Source organism: Ursus americanus, chromosome 13 (assembly GCF_024610735.1).
Source record: "Ursus americanus isolate L20-20 chromosome 13, mUrsAme1.1.p, whole genome shotgun sequence".
In the NCBI taxonomy this organism is placed as follows: Eukaryota; Metazoa; Chordata; class Mammalia; order Carnivora; family Ursidae; genus Ursus; species Ursus americanus.
In genome coordinates, this window is record NC_142139.1 from 69,226,557 (window position 1) to 69,252,392 (window position 25,836).

The 25,836-nt window shown below is 50.8% G+C and overlaps 1 protein-coding gene across 6 annotated transcripts in view; it reads right to left on the reverse strand.

Annotated features, from left to right (window-relative positions):
* SLC25A37 (solute carrier family 25 member 37) overlaps positions 1-25,836 on the reverse strand; it is a 39,035-nt gene that overhangs the window by 4,122 nt on the left and 9,077 nt on the right. The window contains exons 1-3 of one of the 6 annotated variants that reach the window (XM_045773972.2): positions 13,159-13,693; positions 2,960-3,188; positions 956-1,012 (exon numbers count right to left, since the gene is read on the reverse strand). In XM_045773972.2, coding sequence (XP_045629928.1) covers positions 956-1,012; positions 2,960-3,188; positions 13,159-13,206 — 334 coding nt within the window. In that variant the 5' untranslated portion in view covers positions 13,207-13,693. Of the gene's footprint in view, positions 1-955; positions 1,013-2,075; positions 2,283-2,333; positions 3,189-13,158; positions 13,694-25,836 lie in introns of those variants that run through there. The other 5 variants (XM_045773971.2, XM_045773975.2, XM_045773974.2 and 2 more) reach the window with 5 other exon arrangements.

The following is a 25,836-nucleotide window of genomic DNA, read 5'->3' on the forward strand; positions in this document are numbered from 1 at the left end:
GGAGGCAGCTGAGAGCAAATAAGAAATTTTCACCTTAAAAGACAAAAACAGACACACTCATAACACAAGACTTAAAATGCTGACGTTTTACCCCTGATTTCCCTTCTGGCAAGGGACCATTTTCAGATGGGGAGAAAGGTGGAGAGGGTCATACATGTCACACCGAGAATAACCCAGGTGGGAGGATGCCCAGTAGCAGGCCCCAAAGCTCCTCGCTGTGCAGACCCGAGTCGGCTAAGGACTCACGTCTGCACGGCTGACAACCGTTTTCCACTGCTCCCAAATTCAAAATAAAAAAAAAGATAACGCGGGAGGAGCTGGCTAGGACAAGATGGCCAAAGGTTAAATCACGAGTAGAGAGGGGCGCACACGGGCATTCCTAACACTCTTCGCTCCACATCTGCGTATGTTTGGGATGGTCCGTAATGATTTCAGATCTCTTTTAAAAAAGCAAATTGAACCTAAGCCCTAATAAATGGCCTTTGACGGCTTCACCCTAAATTTGTCTACGATTGATAAAGGTTAATAAGGGCCAGAGGGTGTGCGTGTGTCTGTGTGCGTGAGAGTGCGTGTACGTGCCTGTGCACACATGTACACGTACACACAGGTTTTACAGGAGTGCCAAAGACTAGCCAAGGGAGCTTGTTAAAACAGACTCCCTGTCTCTACTCCCCAGAGACCGATTTAGCAGGTCTGGGGTGGGACTAGAGTAAGCATTCCTAACACGCTCCCAGGAGATGCTGATGCTGCTGGTCCGCGGACCACAGGGAACAGGAACACCATAAACTCAAATGCCCAGCCCCTTTTCAAGGCCTTTGCTAATGTGGTAAAGAATTTGCTTATTCTGACTGGGGGCCGGAAGTCCCCTTGTCCCACCTTCCATCCCCACCCACCACCGTTTCTCCTGCCCCTTCCATATCCCCTCCTGCCATTCCCTGGGACCATGAAGCATTACCTTCTGCTGGATTCATTACCGCATCGTGGAGCAGGGTGGCCATACTCCCAGCTATCCCTGCAAAACAAACTCCAGAAAATTACCCTCTGCGACCAGGTGTTCTGAGGAAGTTCCCGGAACCTAAAATCAGATGGAACCTGCACAGAGCTTTCTAAGAAGCAAAATCTATGCCCAGTTGCCCTCAGGTGAGCACTGACTCTTCAAAACGTAAAGTGATGATTGAATGGTTGGCAAAAATGGGGACGATTACACAGGTGCCATGAGGCACATGTCTACCCTACAGATGTGTAGCCAATGCTGGGAAAGGTTAGACCTGCTCAGGCCGACGGCACCCAGAAATCACGTTTAGTGACTTTCCACCGTGGGAAACTGTCCAGATTTTAATTCTCTCCTGTCCCTCCTTTGTCTACGGACTAATTTACTCTGCCCTTGAGCTGGGGCAAGCAAAGGGGATGACATATATATACAGCTAAGAGGGGAGAAAAAGAAAAGAAATTTAAAAAGAAAGATCCTTAATAAAATCCAGGCATTTTCAAGAAAACAGGCAGGAGAAGCAGACATCAGGAAGCTCTGTGTATGGCAGATTTCCAGGGCTGGGCTGCAGAGTGATGACTTGTCTCGGAGACAGCAGACCCCATCTTGAGGCTCTCACTGGCCTGGCTTCAAGAACCAGGAACTTCTGAACTCTAATTCAGGCCTGGAATTTTGCTTTTGGGCTTCCTCCCGAGGCAGGTGACACTGCCCAGCAATTAAGATTAGCCCCAGAAGGTGGGAGGAATGAGCAACACCAGGATAATGCTTTCAGAAATGCATATAAAGCCCCCTCCCCCCTCTGCACACACTTACGATTACCACCAGAAAGGTCAAAACGCAACCACAGCATACATCGCAGCGAAGCGGTAACAGTGCTGGGCAGAACTGTGTTCCATCCAACCGCCTCCAAGGGCTTCAGTGGCCCAGGGACCAAACCATTACACAAGGCAAACCCTAAGGCCACGGACTCAGGGGGACAGCATCAGAGGGTGACCCTTAGGGACCGTCTTGATAAATGGAACCAGGGGCCCATTTTTTTTTTAAAGCAAAATAAATGTCTGCAAACCCGCCAGGTAGTTATTATTACCAGGGTTTGCTGATGGAAGGGATGCTTTTGGGTTCCCTCTTAGTAGTACAAAAAGAAGGGGGGAAAGCTGTTGCTGGTCACTCTTATCTCTTCAGTGTTGAAAAATCAGTTTTGTTAAAATAAGGACACCTTATTCCATGCCCCAAACAAAAACCAACCAAAGCAGAACCCACAGGAGAGGGGGAAAGAGCTGCCCGCCCGCCCACCAACCCAAGCCCCCTCCCGCCTCTCTCCCTCAAAACAACAAAGGAAAACTACTCCAGCCCTTGCTCGCTGAGAGATGCCACCGAGACCAACGGCAGAGAATGGGGGCGAAATCCCCAGATCCCCAGAGGCTTAAGGTGGGAAAGGTGGCCTGTGCTGCAGCAAATCCTTTGTCAGCCATAAAACTTCTTGACCTTTTAAAGCTTAGTTAGATCTTGACGTTGCAGAGACCTGTTGAACCAGTTTTTAAATAGTCTCAAAGAAGCTGTCCAGATAACATTTTTTTTTTGAATCCAGCATTGAAAAGTTTTGTTTCTATTCAGGGTTTTTTTTTCCTAGATCTGATCATTAATTGCTTTTCAATGTCTTAAAAAAAAACAAAACAAAACAAAAAAACAAAATGAAAAACCCACGCAACAATGCAAACTGAAACACCTCTGTCACCGACTTCCCCCAGGCTTTAGAAAGCGAAGGAGGGGAACAGAAAAAGCATGTGTGTGTGTGTGTGTGTGTGTGCGTGTGTTGGGTGTGTGTGCACACACGACTCTAGAGTTCTTTATTCGTAAGCAAGCGCGGCGGAGATGAGGCGTCAGGCTGCTGGGTCACAGGGAGGAGAACCCTGGGGAAGGGTCTGTTGAAGGAGAGAGCTCTCTAACTCCAGACAAACGCTTTCAAAATACCGTTGGCTAGGTGGCTGTTTCCTTGGTGGTGGAAAACAGCATTTAAAGTCCTTTTCATGTTTTCATAGCAGGCGAAATACAAGGCGTGGGCCGGCCCTGCGCCCATCATCATCACGTTGAGGCCTCGCAGTGGCCTCCAGAAGCCTTCAGTCCGAACGATTTTCTTGAGGGCTCCGTAGACACTTGTGTACTGCGCTTTGGGATCTGGATTCAAACTCTGCATTCGTGTCTGGCGGGGGAGGCAAGAACACAAAATGGTGGAAGTTAACAAGGATGGTAAAGAGGAAAAAAAGACCCAGGGAGAGAGTGACAGCAAACTGTCCATTTTCAGTTTCACAGGATTCCTCGGCGAGGAGCTGATTCCCTCCTTCCTGGACACGTACGCACATCGCATGGATTTCATGATGGCCAGCAGGGGGGAAGAAGGCTGGGGCCAGGATATGAACTAGGAAGATGTACCCTGCCACCAGCAAGCTGTGTGACCCTGAGGAATCCCTTAACCTCTCTGGACCACGGGAAGCCCCGATTAAAAAAACCAGGATGGTCACAAACATCAAATGAAAAACACATGTGAACCTCTTAAGAAACTCAGAGGCTTAGTCAACTGGAAGCATTCTTATCCTGTGGTTCCCCCTCTGGTCCCAGAGTCTGTGTCCTCACTTACCTGAGACTTCCATGTTCTGAATGCTCCTGCTCAGCCCCCACCAGGAATCTCCCAGGGGTGCTCCAGACCTCATCCCACAGCTCCTCTAAATGCATTTTACATTTTGTCTTCAGAAGTTAGCACTTGACATATAAATGGTCCTGCTCTTAATTTCTTCCTGTGTGTAGCCTTGCCTCCTTGAGGCAGAACTCGGCTTTCCCCATCTCTGTTATCTGTATCGGACGACCAGGGCACTTAAGTAAGTAGGACAGTTAATTTATGTATCAACATAGCAAGACCATGGTACCCACAATGGCTCCAACTATGGCCCAACACTAGTCTAGATGTTGCTATGGAGGTATTTCTTAGATGAGATTAACATTTATATCATTAAATTAGACTTTGAGTGAAACAGATTACCCTGTGTAGTTTGGTGGCTCTACGCGCACACACACTCTCTCTCTCCCTCTCTCCTGGTTTGGTCTCTCTGGAGAACCCTGACTGGTACAGGAGATAACATCTGCCAGGTGAAAGACCCACCCTGGCTCAGTCCTGCAAAACAACAGCATGCCTTCCTCCTCTCTGCTCAACACACACAGTCTAGAGTAGAGGGTCTCCAACCGTGAGCAGGGATATCCTTTTACCACCAAACAAAATCATACCCAAAGCTAATATGTAAAATGGAAGAAGAATTTCTCTAATTGAGAATGGGGGGAGAGCCCTGGGCTCTCTTCTCACTCCGAGGCAGGCACCCCTATGCACCCGCCCCCCCAGCAACCCAGCAATTCCAGGGCTCAGAGGAATAGTGTGAAAACCAATGATTTAAATTAACACTCATATGGAATTTAAGAAACAAACGAACAAATTAAGAAAAAAAGAGACAAACAACAAACAAAACAACAGACTCTTCACTAGAGAGCGCACACTGGTGTTTGCCAGAGGGGAAGGGGTGGGGGGTGGGTGAACTGGGTGATAGGGAGTAGGACTAAACGTACCGTACGTAACGAGCACTGAGTACTGTATGGAAGTGCTGAGTCACTACACTGTACTCCTGAAACTAATGTAACGCTGCATTTAACTACACTTGAGTTTAAAAAATAAACAAATTTTAAAAATTAATGGTCATTTTCAGATGTCACCAGTTAGTAAAAACCACAAGGAAAATGGGCACATCATTGGCAACTTTTCATTTTGCCAAGAAAGGGCACGAAACAGTAACAACATGAGTAACAATCACCACTGCCCTCCATTACAACCATCTTCTACGAAAGGACATTTTTAATGCCCCTCCCCCCCAAAATCAAAGACTACCTCTGATTATAAGACTGTTTTTTAAATTAAATTTAGCTAAATTAAAAACTCACCACTTGGGGCGCCTGGGTGGCTCAATCAGTTAAGGGTCTGATTCTTGGTTTTGGCTCAGGTCATGATCTCGGGATTATGAGATCGAGCCCCGCATCAGCTCCATACCCGGCGTGGAGCCTGCTTGTCCCTCTCCCTCGGCCCCTCCCCCACTTTCTCTCTCTCTCTCAAAAAAACCCTCAAAAAACAAAAACAAAAAAAACCCACAACGAAAGAACTCACCACTTTACCCCTTGTTTTCTGGTGAAAACGCCCCCTGGGCCCAAGCCCCACGGCCCGGGCCCAGGTTCAGGGGAGTGCCAGGTGGGGATGGATGAGCTCAGTGTCCCTGTGCCTTTTTGTTGAACTGTTTTCTATTCTAACATGTCTCCAAAAGTATTCGCGGTGGCTTCATCATGGAGGATACATTATAAGCAAACAAGAGCAAGGGAAGAAGGAGGGAATTTATCAATCTGACTTTGCTCCGTGGGTGCTCCTGGCCGGAGCGAACCAAGTACGGGAGTGCAAAGCATCCAGTGTGCAAGAGGCACAACCACTTCCTCAGGATAGCTGAGGCTACCCAGGGTACTAAATTCTCAAAGACACTTGAAATCACTCACATTTTACAGCAGACAAAGCTCTGTAGTGCCCGCCCACCGTCTTTTTCCTATAATTGCCCTGATGAAAAGCAGAAGCACCAGGCGGGAGGCGGCACAGAGCAAACAGGGACGGCACCCAGATGCCATCACTTACGCTGTGCCCCTGGGCTAGATGGTTACCGTCTCCCCACTTTCATTTCCTCCAGTGACAGAATGGTGGAGAAAATTATATGTCTATGACCATTGTTACTATTAATGACAATAAAGGATGTGGTTCTAGTTACCTAACCCTGCAGAGGTCTAAGCGCCTGGGGGGGGGGGGGGCTGCGTCTGTCTTATTTACAGTGTATCTACGATGCCTATTAAAGCGTCTCACACGGCGGGGGGGGAGGGGGGTCCAAAAAATATTTGCTGAACGAATGGATGAACAAACAGACGTGTGCAACTTAGGCTACCAACAGGGGTGAGAGGGAATGAGGTCCGTTACTTCACTCTCCCCCAAAATATGAGTAGCTTTCCTGGAGTTACCTGTTCCTCCCACCACCCCTTCCCTATTGATTAGAAGTCCCCATTTTGCTGCATTTCTCAAGCCCAGGGGTGACCTGCTGAGCCACACCCAGAGCCAAGGCAGCCTGTCCCTGGGACCTGTCAATACAGGGTAGCTCCTGCCAGGCCTGTGACTAGAGGAGAGGCCCCTGGGGACGGACTGCAGAAGCTGGCTGCCTTCTCCACCCCTCACGGCCCATTTCTGGCCATGGACAGCAAGACTGGCCTGTGGTGAAGGCCTCCCTTGGGTCCCAGTCGGTAGAAACAGAGGAGCCCCTTACAATGGGGGTGGCAGTGTGAGAAGACGCACAGGACCTGGAATGAGGAGCTGAGAGGTGGGATTCTGGACCTGACCCCTACTCCGACAGGGCCAAGCGGCCTTGGCTATGTCCTCTCATCCCTCTGGTCCTCAGGGTCCTCAACTGGAAAATGGAGAGGACTGGCACAGTGGCTGATTACCAGAATCATGGGGAAATGTTTAGAAATGTTCCTCTGGGCACTACTCCAACACATGTTGATTCTAAACTTTTTTTTTTTAAATTCCCCAGATGATTCTGGTCATCACTCAGTTTGGAGAAACCCTAAAAAAAGGGCCCTCTCAACCCTAGCACTTTCTAGTAACATCCTGCATCCAGCCTTGGCAGAAGGGGAGGGAACCTGGGTTAAGTGAGGGGGGGTGGTTGAGGAGGCGGTGTGTACAGAGTGGGGGGTCAGAGGCAGGAAGCTTTAGAGCCAGTCAGTCTGACCTTGTCGGTCGGAATTCCAGCACTGGGATCTCGAGCAGGGTCCTCAATGTCGGGGCGTGGAATAATCCCCTCTCAAGCTCCCAGAGAGCTGTCGGCAGCCAAAGTGAGGTCACCATGGGAAAGGCCTTGCTCGAGCTGGCTGGCAACGATGACCGTCTCTTCTCCTACCCACCCTTTCTATAGTGTCAGGAAGGCTTCTCCCTGACAAAACTGCTCACATCGGGAAATTTGGGATTGATTTCTCACCTCTCTCTTTTTAAATTAGGGGTGAGGCAGCTGGAGTAAATTTTACTGAACCAAAATGCACCACCCCCTGTGGACACGAAAAGGACAACTGGGTATCTCTCTGTCCCAGGGAGCCAGGGGTCTACTCAAAGGAGGCCACATTTAATGACACAGGCCTGGGACAGAGGCAAGTGGCCCCTGAGCATGGAGGACTCAGTCAGGGCCCCTCTGGGCCCACCGTGGCCAAGTTCAGGGCCAGAGCCCCTTTAGTGCGATCTTCACTTCTTCAACCTGCCCACAGGGAGCACCCGCCCTCGATCGGGCACCAGGACGCAGAAAGGAGAGTCACCGGGGAAATAAGTAACAAACAACATGGGAGATAAGTGGAGAAGGACACAGACCGTCCTCGTGCCAGAAAGGAGCTCGAGGGGAGAGAGGGGTGGCCAGTCTGCACCAGTATGGTCGAGGGACGGGCTGAGAGAAGCAGTTTCGCCTCTTTGTTTTTCAGTGACTCTGCTTGTAAAAGGTACAACTGAGGGCCACGCATTTTTTAGCGATCTGTGGACCAGAGAAGAAGTCGGGGGTGAGTGGAAACCACCCATGCGTCCTGTCCCTTGATGGATGAATGAATAAACAAAAAGGGGTTCATACAGACAACAGAATATTATTGGGCCTTAAAAAGGAATGACATTCTGGCATAGGCTACAACTTGGGTGAACCTGGAGGACGTGGTGCTGAGTGAAATAAGGCAGTCTCTCTCTCTCTCTCTCTCTCTCTCTCTCTCTCTCTCTCACACACACACACACACACACACACAAATACCGTTTGGTTCCCCATAACATGAGGTACCCGGAGTCTCCAAAACCATAGAAACAGAAAGTAGAATGGGGGGGAGGGGAACAGGGTTGTTCCCCGGGCACAGAGTTTCGTTTTTGCAAGATGTACGGTTCTGGGAATGTACTTAATGCCACCGAACCGGGCGCTCAAACGTGGTTAGGATGGCAAGTTTGATGTTACGTAGATTTTACTGTGATGTTTTTTTAAAAGTCCAGTGTGAGGGTAGACAGAAGGAAAAAGACACAGAGAAAGGGCAGAGATTAAAAAGCACAACCAAAACAAACCAAAAGACGGAGTCAGAGAATTTCACAAACTGCCTTTCCTGTCCTGGGTTTCAGTTCCTCCTCAGGCCCAGCTGCACTGCACGCCCTTTCTTTATAATAAATCCCATTCTGGCCTTTTAATTCTCCACTCTTGGAAATTCGGAATGCACATTAGCATGTTAAAGGCTCTGGGAAGTCCTTCAGGAAAGCGGCCTGTGAATGGTGTTTAACAAGGCACTTGCTACGAGTTTATCTTGGGCAGCAGAAACCCTGTCTCGTGGAATAACCAGTTCCACCGTGCGGAACACACTTTGAGAAAACAGCTGTAGTGGTGTGGGCCCTGGACGCAGGAAGCGCAGAGAGCGGCTCGGGGTGTCAGGAGGATGCCCCGGGGCAGCCCAGGCACAGACAGCGCCTGGGAGGAGCAGCCTGCAAGACAGGCCCCAAAAGCAGCAAGGCCAGGAGCACCACGAGGTAGCTGGCCCAGAAATCAGGAGACTGGGTCTCGGGCCTCGTCCTGCCGCTCCCTGTGTGACGGAGCGAGTCTCCTTCAGCTCTAGAAGGGCAACTCTATAGCATGGTTCCACGCCGGTGACACAACCTCTGTATCTGCCTTCAACAGGCTCCATAAGCTCCCAGCAAGGCCAGGATGGAGGGAGGGGCAAGGGCCTTGGCTCAAACGTGTCCCGTCCCCCCCCCCCCCACCAAGACAAATCAGCATGAGCCCGCCTTGCTGCCCTGCTCTCCTCTTGAGGGGAGGAGGGTGGGCAGAGAGTGGAAAATGTGTGCTCTGCCTCAGATGAGCTCGCAGGATCGTATGACAGGAGCTGCAAGGGCCCTGGGCAGAGGGCACACATAGCTCGGCACCTGCCCAGTCAGACAGGAAACTGGCACCCAGCAAGAAAAGCAAAGGAAGCAAGCAGAGCCTGGCAGGGAGACCTCTGACCTCCCTGCGTATCCTGCCCAGCCCAAGGACCCGTAGCATCGTGGGACCACAGGACCACTGTCCTCCCACCTGACCCGAATTCCAAGTCCTCCTTCCTCCTTGCCACACTCCTACTTCGAGGAAGGTGCTATGGGGAGACAGGGCAGGAATGGGTGTGTGCGGGGCTCCCGGATCATGGTGTGAGCAAACATCACAGCACAATGCCCACCCACTGAGGGACCAGGGCTGGGCCCCAAAAGGCTACCCAGGTGTCTCTGCTGTTCCCGCCTTTCTCCCAGAGAAAGGAAATTCCGTTCAGGCACCCACAGACTGCTACGAAAATGCCAAATCATACCAGTGTCTGCCACTCAGTGTCCGTTGCAAAATCAGCAGTCAAATCGGTAAATTTAATTCAATCCTGTCTGCCACCAGTTCTCAGGGGGCAGTGGAACCATGGCCTAAGCCAGACTGCAGGTCCCAACGGCAGCCCGCGCCCTATTTTCCCAGCCCACAGCCAGCCGCCCTTCAGCCCTGTGCCCGAACCTCTCCCACTTGCACCCACAGCCCATCCACGGCACTGGGATCTGCTGGTGACACTCCAGCCCCCATCCACCACCACCCAGCGCAGACTGTGTCAAGCCGAGGACATCCCTGCAGGCGGCCGGGAGAGAGAGGCTTTTTTGGCACAGGGCTTTGTGAGGAAAGAACTGTCTTCCAGAATGTCTTCCGGAATGGAGCTACAGACCTCATCAAGGGCTCAGAAAGTACTATCCTTGCCTTCCAAAATCCTTAGTAGGCACGCACGGCAGAGAAGAAACCCAAACCACATCAAGGAGAAGCACGCCCACCCAGGAAAGCCTTCAGCTCTCTCAGGGTTCCAACTCAGAATCTGCGTCCCGACCTGGAACCTCGTCCTTACTATGTATGATACGGAAAAGACGGACAATCACACCCTGGCCCTCTAAAAACACTTGCAGAAATCATCAAAATCGGGGCATGCGGATACCGCCCGGCACCATCCCCACACACATTAACCAGGAACAGGGCACTGCAGGAAATACTTTAAGGAGAACCACACTAGTCACGGCAAGCAGAGGCACATCGAAGTTTATTCTCAAGTTCAAAATTCCCAATCATGTCTTCTTAAATCTCCCAAATTGGCAAAAGTATAGACATAAAGAGAATGTACTTTGTCTCTCTTTTTTTAATCAAAAGGAAAACTTGATCCTCTTAAAGTTAAGGAACCAGCAAGAGAAAAAGGACTCCTTAAAGGAAGTCCTTGCCTCCACCCACCACCCCCAAAAAAGGGGGGCACCAGGTAGGGGAATGAAGCATGTGGTGGTGTGGTGCGTGGGGAGTTCCAGGCACATACATTCTGAAAGCCCCTGGTGAGAACCACTATTTTAAAGCAGCAGACAGCCAGCTCACTCTCCCATCGTGAGAAGAGCTGCACCAAGACAAAACAGATGAGAGCTGGTGGGAACACACCTCGAGCTAAATCGTGTCCGCACCGATTTCCCTGCCTCCCCTATCAGAAGGGCCAGACACCCCTCCATTCACGGTCACCCTGATGCTCAGGAGAGGGTGGGAGGAAGGAGACTCACACACGGAAGAGCAAACCAGCAAGGTCACTCTGTCTTTCCACTCACGTCCCACAGGAGGCCCGATTTTCATCTGAACAGACCAGCCACACTCCAACGTTCCTGGTTGCGGGCTGTCTCTAAAGTGTGGGGTCTGGCCTGTGAAGCGGTCGCACCATCTCTCACTCATACTCTCCAGACGGAATCCTGAAACCTCCAGGGCCCATTAGAGGTGTGCTTCGGGCACTGCTGTTTCTAAGGATAAAATGCCTAAGTATTTAGGCATTCCACCCAAAAGAACCACATTTCCACCAAAAGAACCAAAAGAACCAAAACCAGGGGAGAAGCCACGGCCCCAAACACCACTTCTCCTGGGACCAGGCCACAGTATGAGGAGTCAGACAGACCCCAGATCACATACAGCCCAGAAAGTGTGGCAGAAGAGGGGCCGCTTGCTGTCCCTCGAAAGAGGAACAGTATTGCAACTGCTAAGAAATGGAGCGGTCTTTACGATCCCATCTTTCTAATTTGATTTTTTGACTTTGTGCATATGTTATTTTGATTGAAAAAAAAATAAAAGGTCAACAGGGCGGGGAGAGGAAGTGAACAACTCTGTCAAGGGGGAATGTGAATGTGCAGGTGGGCCTGGGAGCCAGAGGAAGGTATGGCTGAAGGGTATGTCCGAGGGGAAATGCAGAGGTAAGGTGCAGATGGAGAGGTAGCCCTGGGCTCAGCAGGCAGGCTGAGCATTAGATAATCAATAAATGTTCGCTGAGAGAAAGGCAGGTTGGGGCTGGACTACGGGAGGCCCTGAACAGCTTGCTCAGGCATTTGGAATTTACTTTATAGTCCAGTGTTTCCCGTGGTTACATACAGCACACGACGGTAGCCAGGAGGAGCCACCCGGTGAGCAACACGGATGGGACCTCCAGCGCCTGGGAGAAGGGATCCTGCAACAGAAGCCCTCCCTGCCAGGTCCCGTTACAGGCTGGCCATGCTCTGCTCTCTACAAAGCTGTGGCCACGAGCAAGGCCACTGTGCCACTACCCCGCACCCACGGGCAGCAGCTCGCCACCCTGCTACGGCTCAAAGCACATTTCCACATCCCTTTATCCTACAAGCTAAGCCTGGTCACTCCTCCCCTTCTCTAGAAGATTCTCCAGCAGACCGAGGCAGGGATGAAAGAATCCGTGCCTGGCTCAGACCCAACATACCCAGGACATACTGACAACAGCCAGTTTGTGGTTGGCCCAAAGGATTAAATGCTGCTCCAGAGGTGCTAAAATTCCCAAGATTCCAGGTAACAGGGTTCTGAGTACATGGATGGGACTGGTGACCCCACCGGGAGATGCGAGAGGGGAAGAACAACACTGGCCTGGAGGGGAGGCCTGAACCTCCGGTCACTCCTATCCACCTCCTCTGGCTCTAGCACAGGTCCCGGATTCTAGTCCCACATCTAGTATTAAGGATTGTGTGGCCTTAAGCAAGCCAGCTTGCTTCTCTGAGCCCCAATGCTTCTATTCACAAAATAATTATAACAATAAAACAGTCATACTAGCAACTAATTATCCCAATCTTACAAACAAGGAAACTGAGGCACAGAAGGGAGGCACAGAAGGGAGAAGGAACTAGCTCCCGAGTTCATAGAGTACACACAGACTGGAAGCCAGGCATACTGGCTCCAGAGCCATGCTCTGAACCAGGAGGCCACCCAACCTCCTGCTAGGGGGTGGACAGTGAGGGATCACAGGTGACCTCAACTTCCTTCCTGTCTCTGATGTGCTCTGATTCTCCTACAACGCTAAGTGATATGTATATCACCCCGTATGTACCCGACCTTTCTGAAGAGGGAGTAGCCCCAACTACGTCAAAGTTCCCAAAATCCTCACTGGTTTTGGACCACAAAGCTCCTAAGGGATCTATGTCCACGCTGCAAGCAGGGTACTTACAGAGTCATGAGCCCAATCACATGGAGGTCACAGAGCTTCACTGTTTCGCATGGCTGGCCAGCAGCCGGGCCACGGGTCCCAAGTGGAACTGGGTAATAGTGGCTCGTTCAGTACAAACCCATTCTCTCTCCTCAAAAAGAGCTGGAGCCATTTGCCCACCAGGGTCGTGGGCAGGAGGGGCATGCTGATGGATGAAGCCTGGCACTCCCACAGTATTCAAAGGCTAGGACTGAATATTCCAAAGTTCAGGCTGCTTTCGGGAAAGAATTTAATTCACTGAGAGATCCTGGCCTCGCCAGGGCCTCCCCTGACTCAGCAGCCTTGTCTATGTCATTGGCTTATAAAACGCCCCACCTACAAGTAAGGACAAGATGTCAGGGGCAGAACTGAAGAAATACCTCATTCTCAAAAGTGTTTTATTTTCCTTGCACATAGGTAAACTTGCTGAAGCATCGCAACACCACATCAAAGAACAAATTTAATGCAAGAATCCACACGGAAATACCCTAGCAGCACATGACGCCACCCCAAGGCACCGGGATTACCTGCGTGCAGAAGAACAGGACCCAGGCACTGATTCTCCACATGACCATTCCAGGCTCTGCTCCCTACCTTCAGCCCTGGCGGCTCTGCTGTCATGGTTTGGCACGTTGGGGCTCCTACGGGCTTTTGTTTGATTTCAGCGTTCTGCCACCCATCAAGCCCCCAACCTCCACTTTGTCTTCTCTAAAGAGGAAATAGTTCCGTGACTTGCCCAAGCTCCCAGAGCTGGTCACCACTGTGCCAGGACTGGCCAGCACTCCAACTTCCAGACCCTGCCCTGCTGACCATCCTTCAGCCTTTTGCTGAAAATCCCAACTGTGGAATCTCAAAGACGTCTTGTTCAACCACCCACCAGCCTGATGCTCAGATGGTCCCTAGGGTTTGAAGTTCATCCGTTCAATCAAAAATTACACGGTGGGCTTCCACTACTCTAGGCCTGACTCTGTGATTAGGACCTGAGGACACAAAGACGTCCCCTGTCCTCAACCCCCTCGCAGTCGAAGTCCTATTCTGTTTTTCAGCTGTATCCGCTTGGGGGAAGTTACTCAACTTCTCTGAACGGCAGTTCCCTCATCTGCGAAAACCCCTCCCTCGCGTGCTTTCTGCAACGGATACACAAGAAAACTTCTCAGCACGTGGGTCACCTGGCACAGGACAGGAGGTGCTCAACACATGTCTATCACCTTTGTCATTATTTTTGTCAGGGCTCCAGCATGTTCCCTAAACCACCACCTATGTTAATAAAATGGCTCTGAAATCTTATTAAGAACCACCAGCAAAACTAGCTTAATCTTGCCGGGAAGGTGTGGGGCTTTTCCTCCTGCTTGCTGACAAATGGCTGTTTGGCACAAATGATCTCATTACAGGTCTGAACGTCGGACTACAGAGTAGGATAGCCCATAAACCACACGCACCCAGGTTCCCAGAAGGAAGCGGCCAGCCAAGGGGCCCTGGTGTTGAGGACTCCATGCCCCAGTTCCTCTAACCTCACAAAGTAGGGACAGGAGTGACACGCACCCCCCACCCCCTCTGATCAGAAAGAGGCTGAACAAAGCAAGGTGGCCTTCTTGTTTCCACGGGATTCCAGACCCACAAGGGCCAGCGCTGCAGGCTCGAGGGCCGCGCCTGGGTCTAAACCACGCCCCCCGCCTGCTTCCTCCTCACACCTTTGCACCTTTGGCAAGTGATTCAATCTCTCTGAGCCTGTTCCCTTATATGTGAATGGGGGATCATAACAGCACCTACCTCCTAGCATCTCTGTGAGGATTAAAGGAAACAATGAATGACAAGCCCTTTGCCTGGGGTCTGGCGTGTGTGGCGTTTTATTTGTTTGTTTGTTGGATAAACAGCAAATTCCTAGGAAGATGTAACTTTTACTCTAATTCCTTCATAAAACTCTCATTCCCTCGGAGGAGATCAGCCCTGGTTGGGAGCAACACCCCGCCCCCCACCATGACCACACACTGAGACCAGACTACCTGAGTCACCCTCACGACAGGCTGTGGTTCTGCTGTCTCTTAACAGAAGAGAAACCGAGGCCCAGAAAAGCCAGGGGATTTGCCCACAGCACTCACGAGGGCCTCTGTCCCTCCCACCGGCCCCACTCCCGCATTCACCCTACTGGGCTCTCAATTTCTAAATGAACGGACCTGACTGCTTACATTAATCCCAATTACGTAACTGAGGGAACTTGGGTAGCCGGAAAGGTAGAGGGAAAATCATCAGTGTCAGTTTACACAGCGCAGAAGGTCCAAGATGACAGTGCCCCGGAAAGCTGGCTCGCTGGGCCTGGCTGCTCAGCGCAAGGACGGTTCTGGAAACCTTTAACCAGGGCTAAAGTCCCAAGGTTCCCTGACACTGTGGACTGCAGTCCATTCCCTCGAGGTCACCACCGTGGAAAGGGCCCTCCCCGTGCTCAAGGACTGGCTCCTCTCTGAACTGTAGAGAAATAGCCAGCTGGGGCCAAGAGGAGCTACAGCACTGGGCACGGGCAGTCCTCGGTGGGTTCTGCCCCGGTCCTGGGCTCCACGGTCACCCTGTAGGACCTGGGCCCCCACCGTGGGTGTGGGCAGGCTTGCAGGTCCCTCGGACTTGGGGGGATCAATCCACATGGTGCTGCAGGGCACGGATGTTTCCACCAAGTGTGTCTCACTTTCCCAAACAGGGGCAGTCCCCCCAAAATGTGCACCTAAACGTGAGTATGATCGAAAGGACAGAGCCCTGTTCCAAGAGTGAGAAGACCCAGACTCCAGGCCAGCGCTGCCCTCAAATCCCTGAGGACCTCGGAGCAATCTAGCCTAGCTGGGCATCAATATGGGTTTCGACTGGCAGGTAAACACCGGAATAGACGGGAGATTTCTTCTATTTTGTTCATGGATCTGTTATAATTGCAAATATCTGTCAAATGGGTCAATGGAGTTAATACTGATGTCTCTAAGGAGGTCCTTTTTGGCCTCGTACGGTCTAAACCTATGAAACTGGTAAAGAATCCTTTGAAAAACAAATGTGTGTCGGTTGTGTCTTATTTGGGGGAGATAAACCTATATTTCTACATTACTATACATCAGGCCTACTTGAAGCTTTAAAAAACACCTGTATTTAAAAGGGAGGAAGGAGGAGAGGAGAGAAGAGGGGAACGGAGGGGAGGGGAGGAGAGGAATCCAGGAGATACTGGAAGCCTTGTGTACTGTCAGTGGGAATGCAGAATGGTACAGCCCCCTATGGGAACAGTACAGTGGTTACCAAAAAAAAATTTAAAAACAGAATTACCGTATGATCCAGCAATCCCACTTCTGATTTATAACAAAAACATTGAAAGCAGGGTCCCAAAGGGATATTTGCACACCCATGTTCGCAGCAGCATTATTCACACTAGCCAAGAGGTGGAAGCAACCCAAGTGTCCATTCGTGGGTGGATGGACAAACAGAATGTGGTCTATCACACATTATTATTACTCAGCCTTACAAAGAAAGAAGGTTCTGACAGAGGCCACAACGTGTACGAACCCGGAGCACACGATGTGATAAGCCAGTCATGAAAAGACAAATACTGTATGACTTCACTTCCATGAGGCACCTAGATCACAAATTCAGGCACAGAACGTGGAATGGGGGTTGCGAGGGGCTGCAGGGGTGAGGGGAAGGGGCGTGGTTGTTTAATGGGGACAGTTTCACTCTAAGAAGATGAAGGAGTTCTGCAGAGTGGTTGCACAATGTGCATGTCCTCAGCACTACTGAACAACACACTTGAAAATGTTAAGATGGGGGCGCCTGGGTGCCTCAGTCGGTTAAGCGTCTGGGTTCGGCTCAGATCATGATCTCAGGGTCCTGGAATCGGGTCCCACATCAGGCTCCCTGCTGTGCTCTCTGTCTCTCCTCTCTCTCAAAATAAATGAATAAAATCTTTAAAAGTTAAGATGGTCCTGTACACTTGAAACTAATATAACGCTGTACATTAACTACACTGGAATTAAAATTAAAAACTTAATGAAAATGAGAAAAAAAGAAAAAAAGTCACAATGGTAAATTTTATATGTATTTTACCATAATCCATAGCTCATTCCACACGCTCTTCATCATCTGAAATCCTGTCACAATCAAATAGTTCCCTAGACTTCCGCTAACATCTGAGATAGCAGTTTTGTTTGTGTGTGTTTGTTTTTGGTGAAGACAGCCAGGGGTCTCGAATGCACAGCGCGATCCCCTAGACACAGCAGTATTCCTGGCTCCAGAGCCTGCCTTGGAAGGAAGCACCTGGAAGGTCAGCCCAGGGGCTCTCGGACAGAAGGCAAAGCTTTCCCGGAAGGCAGAAGTGGCTAAGATGCAGAGTTTGAATCTCGTCCTTTCCCGCAGGCTGGCCCTCAGCCTCAATGAGGCGCCACTTCCCTGCCCAGTGCCCACTGGCCTGTGCCACCCCAAAAGATATTATCCCAGGGATCAGTACCCCAACTGCTCGGGCACGGAGGGAGCTGTCAAAACCCAGCCAAGTGTTAGTATGTGACAGACTGGGTGACAGCCATCAGAGCCAGGGAGCGGAGGGGGCGTCCTGAGCGCTGTGAGTGACAGCCCTCCTGGAATCCGTCGCAGACGGGCCCAGGCAGCCGGGCACCTCCGAAGCCCCGCGCACTGTTCTCAAGTCAAGTGTGGTCCTGCCGGCTTCTGCAACCCCAGCTCCCACACCCTTCACGGAGGCCACGCCTTCTAACGCATGCCCCACTATTAGCCTATTATCCACAGGAAGAAAAGACTAGCCCTGTCGCCAGCCTTCTCTTGCTCATTCCTCTACTTATAATTATTATCAGGTGATGCGTCTGCATGCCTGTCTTCCCATGAAGTCTGAGGACACGAAGGAGGGGACACGGTGCTTCACAGAACAGACACGCTCAGTAACTGATGGTTAAGGACTCGGGTACACAGAATTTCACCCACAGGCATACACAAAGCAGGCCCTTGAAACCCCGCATGCACTCCCCTTGCCAAATAGCTGTCTCCTTGCTGCTTGCTCCCCCAAAGGCTACCCACTAGCTGTGTCCAGCAGCACAATGCGCCTCACCATTTTCTGGGGCTTCCCACACAGGGGAGTAGCCGGGCATGGAAACCCCATCAGAGCTGGGCTCCAGAGTTCAGTGTATGCTAGACGTCTAAGTAGGGGTTCAGGGTAAATTTCCCAGATGTTACTGAAGCCAGATTCCCCACAAATGCTAAGATCCAATTATTTCCACATATTTATGTGCAGGTGGGGTCAGGTCACAGCTGGAGAGGACATTCTCCCCCTTTCTTCACACACCTTGCACACCAGCCAGGAACAGAGAAAGAAGACAAAAATACCAGAAACTCCATGCTGATGTTCTCGGGGTATTTTTCAAGGGAAAGGCACCAAAGGAAACATCCCAAAGATTCGCCTCTCAGCCTCCGGGATCCACTTACACGTGCAAATGTCTGCATGTACAAATTGTTTCACAAGCTTTTGGGGAGGTCATATTTAAGTTTTACTGGATGCCCAAGGGAATGGCAGGGACCTACAATCATGGGTGAGCTCTCATGCTGACTAAAACTTTTGTCCTGGAAACAAGAGCTTTAAAGGATTTAAACTGAGGCCGTCTGATGAGAAGGGTTTCCAGAACTGAGAACGGGAGACTGGCATGGTCAAACAGCGGGGTTTTTCTCCCTACTGCACAAACGTCATCAATGTGCCCATGGGGTTCTGGGGCTGAGTCCTTGCCTTCAAGGGGTCTGCTGTCTTATAAGGACAGTGAGAGTAAACCAAAAACCATACAAATAAAAAAATGACAAAGTCTAAGGGCCCTGAAGCAAAGGAGAAGGGGAAGGTGCGAGGAGAGCAAAGGCAAGGAGGGGTCCTGGAAGGGACTCTGAAGCCTGGGGGAGTTGGGCAAGTAGAGCTTAGGACACAGGGACTACCTGGGGCACAGGTAGGTGGGAAGAAACCAGAGGCCTCGAGAAGGCTGGTGTCACCGGCCTGCAGAGCACCGGGAGCTGAGCCCATGGTGAGCCCTGAAAACCACGGCAGCAACAAGGATCATTTCACCCTTCAGTCTGTTTGGTCGTGACCTCCAGCCTTGGAGGTGGGAACAGAGAATGAGGAAGGGGGGGAAGAAAGGAGGTAAAGAACAGAGGAGAACGTTTCTCACTGTGAAACCTAAACGGAAGCACAAACCATGGGGAGAAGTGGTGCTCCCATCACCGTGAGGGGACACGCCCAAGAGCCTTCCAAGTGAGGAGCCCCCCCCCCACCCTGTCATTCCCAACGCTCCCCCAAACACTCGGGTCATCTGGACTAACCCATCTGTGCTGCTGGCAACGCTGCCTGACCTTGGCCATGCCAGCTGACCCCTCAATGACTCAGCTTCCTGGTAGTGAACTTGTAAAAGGTCCCCGGCAGGAAGGAGTCAGAGTTATAAACAGGGCCTTCCAGAAGCATCTGCTTGCTACATGGCTCCCCTTGATTCCAGGGTGGGGCCATTCAGCATTTCTGGAATTGCCTGAATGAATGGTTTGCAGTCTTTAAGCATTGTAGTTGGAGGTTTCAAGTAAATTAAACAGACTATAATTTCTAGTAGTCTAGTAAGGACTAGCAGGCACTCTGGGATGCAGGGACCCCCAAATGGTACATTGGCAGCTGGCTCCTCTCCCTGTGCCTTATCCCCCTGGTAGAAATTCCAGGGCAGGGGTCTTCCAGCGTCCTCCTCCAAACAGAAGTGCTTCTAAGTCTATACATTCAAAGTCAGAAGAGGATGTCCAAAAGTTATAATGCCCCATGGAAATAAAGGTGGAAATTTTCGAACTGGAAACTTCCTAAGAGATCATTTAGTTTGGGTTCAATCTTGCCATTTTACAGATGGAGAAACTGAGACTCGCACAAGTGAAGTGCTTTTCTCAGAGTCACTCGGTTGGTGAGCCTCTGGTCATCTTAAGCTAATCACAATTCACTCTAAAAGGCAACTGCTAAAAATAAAATAAAATAAAATAAAAAAATAAAAGGTGAATGCTAATGTTACGTGCACAGATGTACAGAAAGAATCTGCTTTTGCCTTGCTTTCCCTTAGTTTGTTCCCTTCCCTCTGTGCTCAAGTTCTGGGTTGACAAAGGTTCTCCCTGTCCCTTAAAAACGGGCTGCTCAGAGATCAGAAATCTGTTTCCAATTTAAAGCAGTTTCTGGTAAAAGTCCAGCTTTGTAGTGACTTTCAGTTCTTAGGGTATGAAAGAGAATTTCAGAAACTTTCTTGTGCCTGGATTATCAGAAAATACAGAAGACCCTTGAAAGAGACACTCTAGGGAAGTTTAAGATGAGAATTCTTACCCAAGGTCAGGGAGAGCATCAACCGCCGGCCTCAGAAGCTGTGGAGGAACAGTGCTAAGTCCAGGGAGAACCGGTACCTGCTTCCACCTGAAACTGTCCCGATGGGTACCCCCCATCAGGACGACGCCAGGGCCAGCTCCCTCTCTACCTCCTTCCGAAACGCGAAAGATTCTTTTGGAAGCACAGAAGGAACTAAGTGTCCTACCAACTTGTCAATATATTCCTTATTGTTATTGCATTGTTTTTGTGATGAAAAGTCACTTTGGAAGCGGACATTCTTAAAGCTCTGGGTGCTAACTATAAATTTGCAGTCATCTGTGAAGAAAGTTCACTTAACGCTCCTTCCTTCCTGGACTGCATAAATACGCGTACATTAATTCAGTTTATTGTCTGAGAAGCCAAGATATAAGGGGGAAAAAACCCTGAAACACAATCACATTAAAAGCAAGCTCTCAAGTCTCACACACTATGTAGGATTTTAACCGTGTCACTTGTAGCTTCTTGTCCTGATAGGGTACTTCCTATAGCAGAACTTCAACCAGCTCAAATCTTGGCTTCCACCCGGACCATCTCTGCTGGGTAACAGCTCAGCATTGTCTAACAACACTGAAAAGGCCCACACACGTCCTCCTTCAAAACACTCAGCAAACAGATTTGGTAACAAAGGCCTCCTGTGCCAGGGGAATCCGCAGACACAGAAACAGAGGGCTGGCCTGGGGTCAGCCGATTCTTGCCCATGTCACCGGACCGGCCTTTTAGAGAAACAGGACTCGGTTTCCAAAAGCTGCGAGTTCCAGGAACTTCCATCTGAACCCTGGACTAATGCAGACACCAGGGGGAACATTCCTCAAGAGCCTGGCTTCAGGCTCTCATCAAAACTGCCGCAGGCGGATGGGACAAGCCCGGGGGAACTGTACTCTCTGCATTTTCCAGGAGGCTCCACCAAAGCCAGACAGGCTGACAGGGAAGAGAGGACAGGGAAAGGCGTCCAGCTCCACAGTGGCCTTTAAAAAGCAAAAAGGAACAACATTCGTATGTGTCAGGAACAGGTCCCGGTACTACAGATCAGCCTCCGACCTCTGGAAAGCACACTAGTCACCTACACTGTTTGTCAAGTCTCTCCCTCGTAACCCTACAAACTATGACCTGTGCCAGGAAAGGTCACTCAGGCAAACCCTAAACCTCCCCAAGTCACATGACGGTATTTAATTTTTAGCCACTTATCTGGCTGCTGCTGCTGTTGGCATTGACACTAATGCCACCCATTAATTACGAGCCAATTATGAGCAGAAATGCCTTTGACATGACAGCCTGAGTCCCTCCTTGTTCCCACCTTCCTCTGGTCTTTAGCGCTGCAGAGAAAGGTCCCACTCAGGGAGGGAAACCCACCAGGCTGTCACTTGGTAGCCAGATAGCGAACTAAAACCCCAGAACATGACAAAGAAAAAGAAGAAATTTCAGGAAAGAGGGCGAGAGAACTTCAGAACCGGGGGCAGGTCCCACGTGGAGGCCCCAGTGTGTGGTGACCTCAAACCACAAGAACTTTCTCTGTGGATTCTGCAGTTAGAAGGCTCAGAGCAGAGCCCCAAAAGCAGAGTGTCAGAGGGGTGTAGGTGTCCTGCTTATGGCCAGGCACCTCGGGGACAGGACGTGACGGCCTAGGGGACAGAGCGAGTGGCGTGGCTTTGTTCTAACATCTGCATCCCCTGTGGTCTAGATACAGATACTGAGAGAACTCCTGGAGGCCCCCTTTCCTGACCCCCCCGGATGAGGGGCAGGTTCCCTGAGGACAGGCTCAACACCCACTACAGGAAGGATTCATCAATCTATCTGTCCTCCCTGCCACACGGGGACTTCTGTGGGGACAGACCTCCCAGGTGTCGAGGCTTCTGGCTCCCTGGTGCCCAGCACACACAGTCATTCTCCATATGTCCTCACTTCTTACTTAATTTAGCCGTTCAGTGAAGTCCAGCAGATGAAGTTGCATTGTTGCAAATGCCTTTCAACTCTCCCACTGTTCCATGAATCAGGCTAACACAAGCCCACATTTAGCAAATAAGCCATGGAGACAGTGACTAAGGAAAGAGACTGACTTGGTTCTTCAGTTGAAGACACGCCCTGGGTCCGCCCCCCCCCCCCCCCCGTCACACACATGTACACCCCCCCCCCCAACATCTCTCCTTTGGAAAGGCTCCCCTGCTCTGGTCTGACTTCTTAGCACTGCTCATCGGCTAACCACCCTGCTCCTTTAATCCAGGCTCGTGACAGCCCTGGGACACCCTTGGGACATCCCCTATTCCACGGCAAGTCAGAGGCAGTAGCCGGGGCGTTCCTGTCCTGAGCAGGCCTGGCTGGCAAGCTTCCTGCGGGCTGCCCGTGTCCACCCACCACCTTCCGCACCTCCTGCCAGGCCCGAGGCAAGCAAGGCGCCAACAAAACCCTCAAAGCGGGCAGCAGGCGGAAACAAGGGCCGGAGGACCTCAAGACAAAGACGTCTGTGTCCTACCTCCTTCCCCGTTTACTTTTCTATGACAGCAGTTGTGAGAAAACAAGAAAAACCGAGACAGGAGGGACCATGGTGGGAAAACCCCCAGCCTCATATGCCCGGCACTCAAGGGGCAGGCTCACTTAAAAAGTAAAAGTGAGTTTATAAAATGCTGACCCCCAGAGATGAACAGGGCCCTAACTGCCCCGGGCACCCCGCTGTCCTCCCTGCCCGAGGCTCGTCATTCACAAGCCTTCATCTCAGCAGCCACACCTGATCAATTTTGAATGTGTTTCTGAGCATGCTCCGAGTATAACCCAGCGAACGAGGTGGGAGCAGGGGGGCCACCCCGGTCTTTACTCAACAGATGGGAGACACCCTGTAAGGAGAGAGGTGAAGTGCCCGAGGCCATGCAGCGAATCCCACAGAGGCTGGAAATAGAGCCTGGATTTTCCATTCCAATGAGCTAACCTTACCCCTTTAACAGGATTCCCGTTTGATAATAAATACCATGACCTGGCACCTGCGGAGGGAGAGCTTTATACTTTTTAAACGGTAGGAAGGTTTGAGACACCTGGGTGGCTCAGTCAGTTAAGTGTCTGCCTTCACCTCAGGTCATGATCCCAAGGTCCTGGGATCGAGCCCCACGTTGGGCTCAGCAGGGAGTCTGCTTCTCCCTCTGCCCTGTCCCCCTGCTCATGCTCTTTCTCTGCCTCTCTCTCTGAAATAAATAAAATCTTAAAAAAAAAAGAAAACAACACTCAGTAGAAAGGTTTGTTTGCTGCAAGCCTGGCTCGATTTTCTTCTAGAGGCAGTAAGCAGAGGTGAAAGGGAGGCAAGATGGTCACTGCTACTCTTCCCTGTGTGAGTGAAGGCAACGGCTGCCCTAGCAGACCAAGGAACAATGATGTGGTACTCTTCCCAACAGGTCGTCTTGATCTTGGGATTTGGAAAAGGATTCTCAGGCCAGACCAAATTCAAATCACTATATTGAGCCCCATGTTTCAACTCCCTGCTGACATGAGAAGGGGCCACAGCAGCTGCAAGTCTCTCCAGAGAGAGAAGCCAGACAGAGCCAAAATTACCTACAGCAACAACCATCTGTCATCATCCCCTTGCCCTCTGTACTGGAGTAGCTGACCAAAGAACTCCTGCTTATACGTTAGAGCCCCGCGTTCCACGCTGGACTTCGAGTCGCTGCTGGCACCCCCTTAACTGCAGTTCCTCCGTCCCAAGAATGCAGCTGGGGCCGCATCAACTCGTCTCAGAACCCAGCTCGGGGGCTCTGCTGCCGTTAACATGTGAGTCTACTCCCCAGCACCTCACTGGCTTGCTCCCACCTGCTTCCTTCCTCACTGTCCCCCTTTGGCTCTGGAGTAACAGGAAATGCCCGACTTCCACAGCATCACACTCTTCTGAAGTTCGGTTTTCTCATCTGTGAAATGAGAAACAGCACATGCTTTTTCCCACCTTCAAAGGCGAGCTAAGAGAATCCAATGACAGAATGCAGGTGAAAACAATACAAAAATAGTGCAATACGCAAGTGCAAAAGCAACATACAAGCATAAACAGGTGTTCAAGTAATAACGCTTTCAGGAATGACATGGGAGCTAAAGTTAACCGAACGCTTACCAGGTACCTGACGCTGTGCTTAACATTCAAGGTGCATCGTCATTAATTCTCATAGCAACACTCTGAGGTGGGTACCGTGATTATCCCCGTTTTACAGATGACGAAAACTAGGCAGAGGGAGGTGTCAGCAGCTTGTCTAGGCACCGTCCCCAGGCAGTCTGGCCCCAGACCCTGTGCTGTGAACCCACACCCCTTTCCTCTTAATCATTAAGCATATTGCCTCCGATACGATCTGTCATTATCTGGGCTTGTCCGGCTTTACAAAAGCCGCCCACAAACGTGATCCCACCTGAGCTTCTCAACAGCCCCGTCAAGTGGGTAAGCAGATGATGTTAGTCTAGAAGACTAGTAGTCTGTGAGACAAGGAGACACCAGCCTTGCCTAGAGAAGTAACTTGGCCAAGGTTTCAAAGCTGGTCCATGACACGACCAGGACTTAGCTTCATAGGGCCGATGGGCCTCCACTCCAGCACACACAGCCCTCCCCAGCCCCTGCCCACAGGAGCATCTCAAATGGAGCCTTTATGGCCGTGCCAGGGAACCAAAGCTGTCACGACAATGAGCAACCAGGGCAGGGGCTTTTGCCAGCCAGACCTGAGGGTGCCGCCACTTTCTGGGTCTCTAGCTGGACGCGTCCGATGGATCCAGAGGCCCCAGAGGAAGTCCTCTCAGAGACACGAAGCTGCAGCCCCCCGCTTGACCCAACAATGGCCAGACGTTTCTTAAAGCTGTTATGCAACTCTTGCTTCAGCCAAGCTGCTGCTGGGATTTCTATTTCAACATGTTTTGTTTTCTCTTTAGAGAGAAAGCATGAATGTGAAACTGTAACACCTCTTGGTGACCAGACAACGGCCCTTCCCGACTGTCTGGGGTTACTGGTAGGGTGGAGGATGTTTTCAGAGGCACCTTCTGGGAGCCAAGTTCAGCTTCCAGAATGACTAACAACCTCAGGGGTGAGGATAAGGATCGGGGGGTGGGGGGCGGGTATGACAACTGAGGGCCACTGTCTCCTGCAGGGGAAGGAGCCAACTCAAGACTGCACAGTAAGAAAAGCCAGAATGACACTCCCCGGGCAGACTCCGGACCTGCAAGATGGCAGCCTGAGCACTCCAGAGTCCAGACACCCCAGACTTTGTGCCCATTTGAAAGCAAATACCAAGTTGGGCCATTCCTCCCCTCAAAGGGCACCAGTCCTGCCACCTTAGCTCAGGATCTAATTATAGGGAGCAATGCTCTGGGGCCAGGACTTATTTTTGCTGCCCGGTGTCTAGCACAGAGACTAGCAGGGAAGGCGCTCAGTAAGCGTGGAATGAAGTGGGTGGCCAGATGAATTAACAGCCTCATTGGGATATAGCTGTGGCTTGCGAATTCTACTGCAAAAAAAGGACAAACAAAAGGGCTGAGAAAGTCGCTCTACTGGGCAACGTACACATGGATGCAAAACAACACACACCAAAAAATTAAAACTAGCTTTTGTTTCATAGCATGTGTCAAAGTACTTATTTTCCCCCACATCTCTTCTTCTTTTTTTTTAGAGAGATTTATTTATTTATTTATTTATTTTAGAAAGAGAGTGAGAGAGGGCATGCACACAAAGGGGTTGCGGTGGGGACAGAGGGAGAGAAACTCAAGCAGACTCCTGCTGAGCATGGAGCCTGACGGGCGGCCTGATACCACAACCCTGAGGTCACCACCCAAGCCAAAATCAAGAGTCAGACGCCCAACCAAATGAGCCACCCAGGCGCCC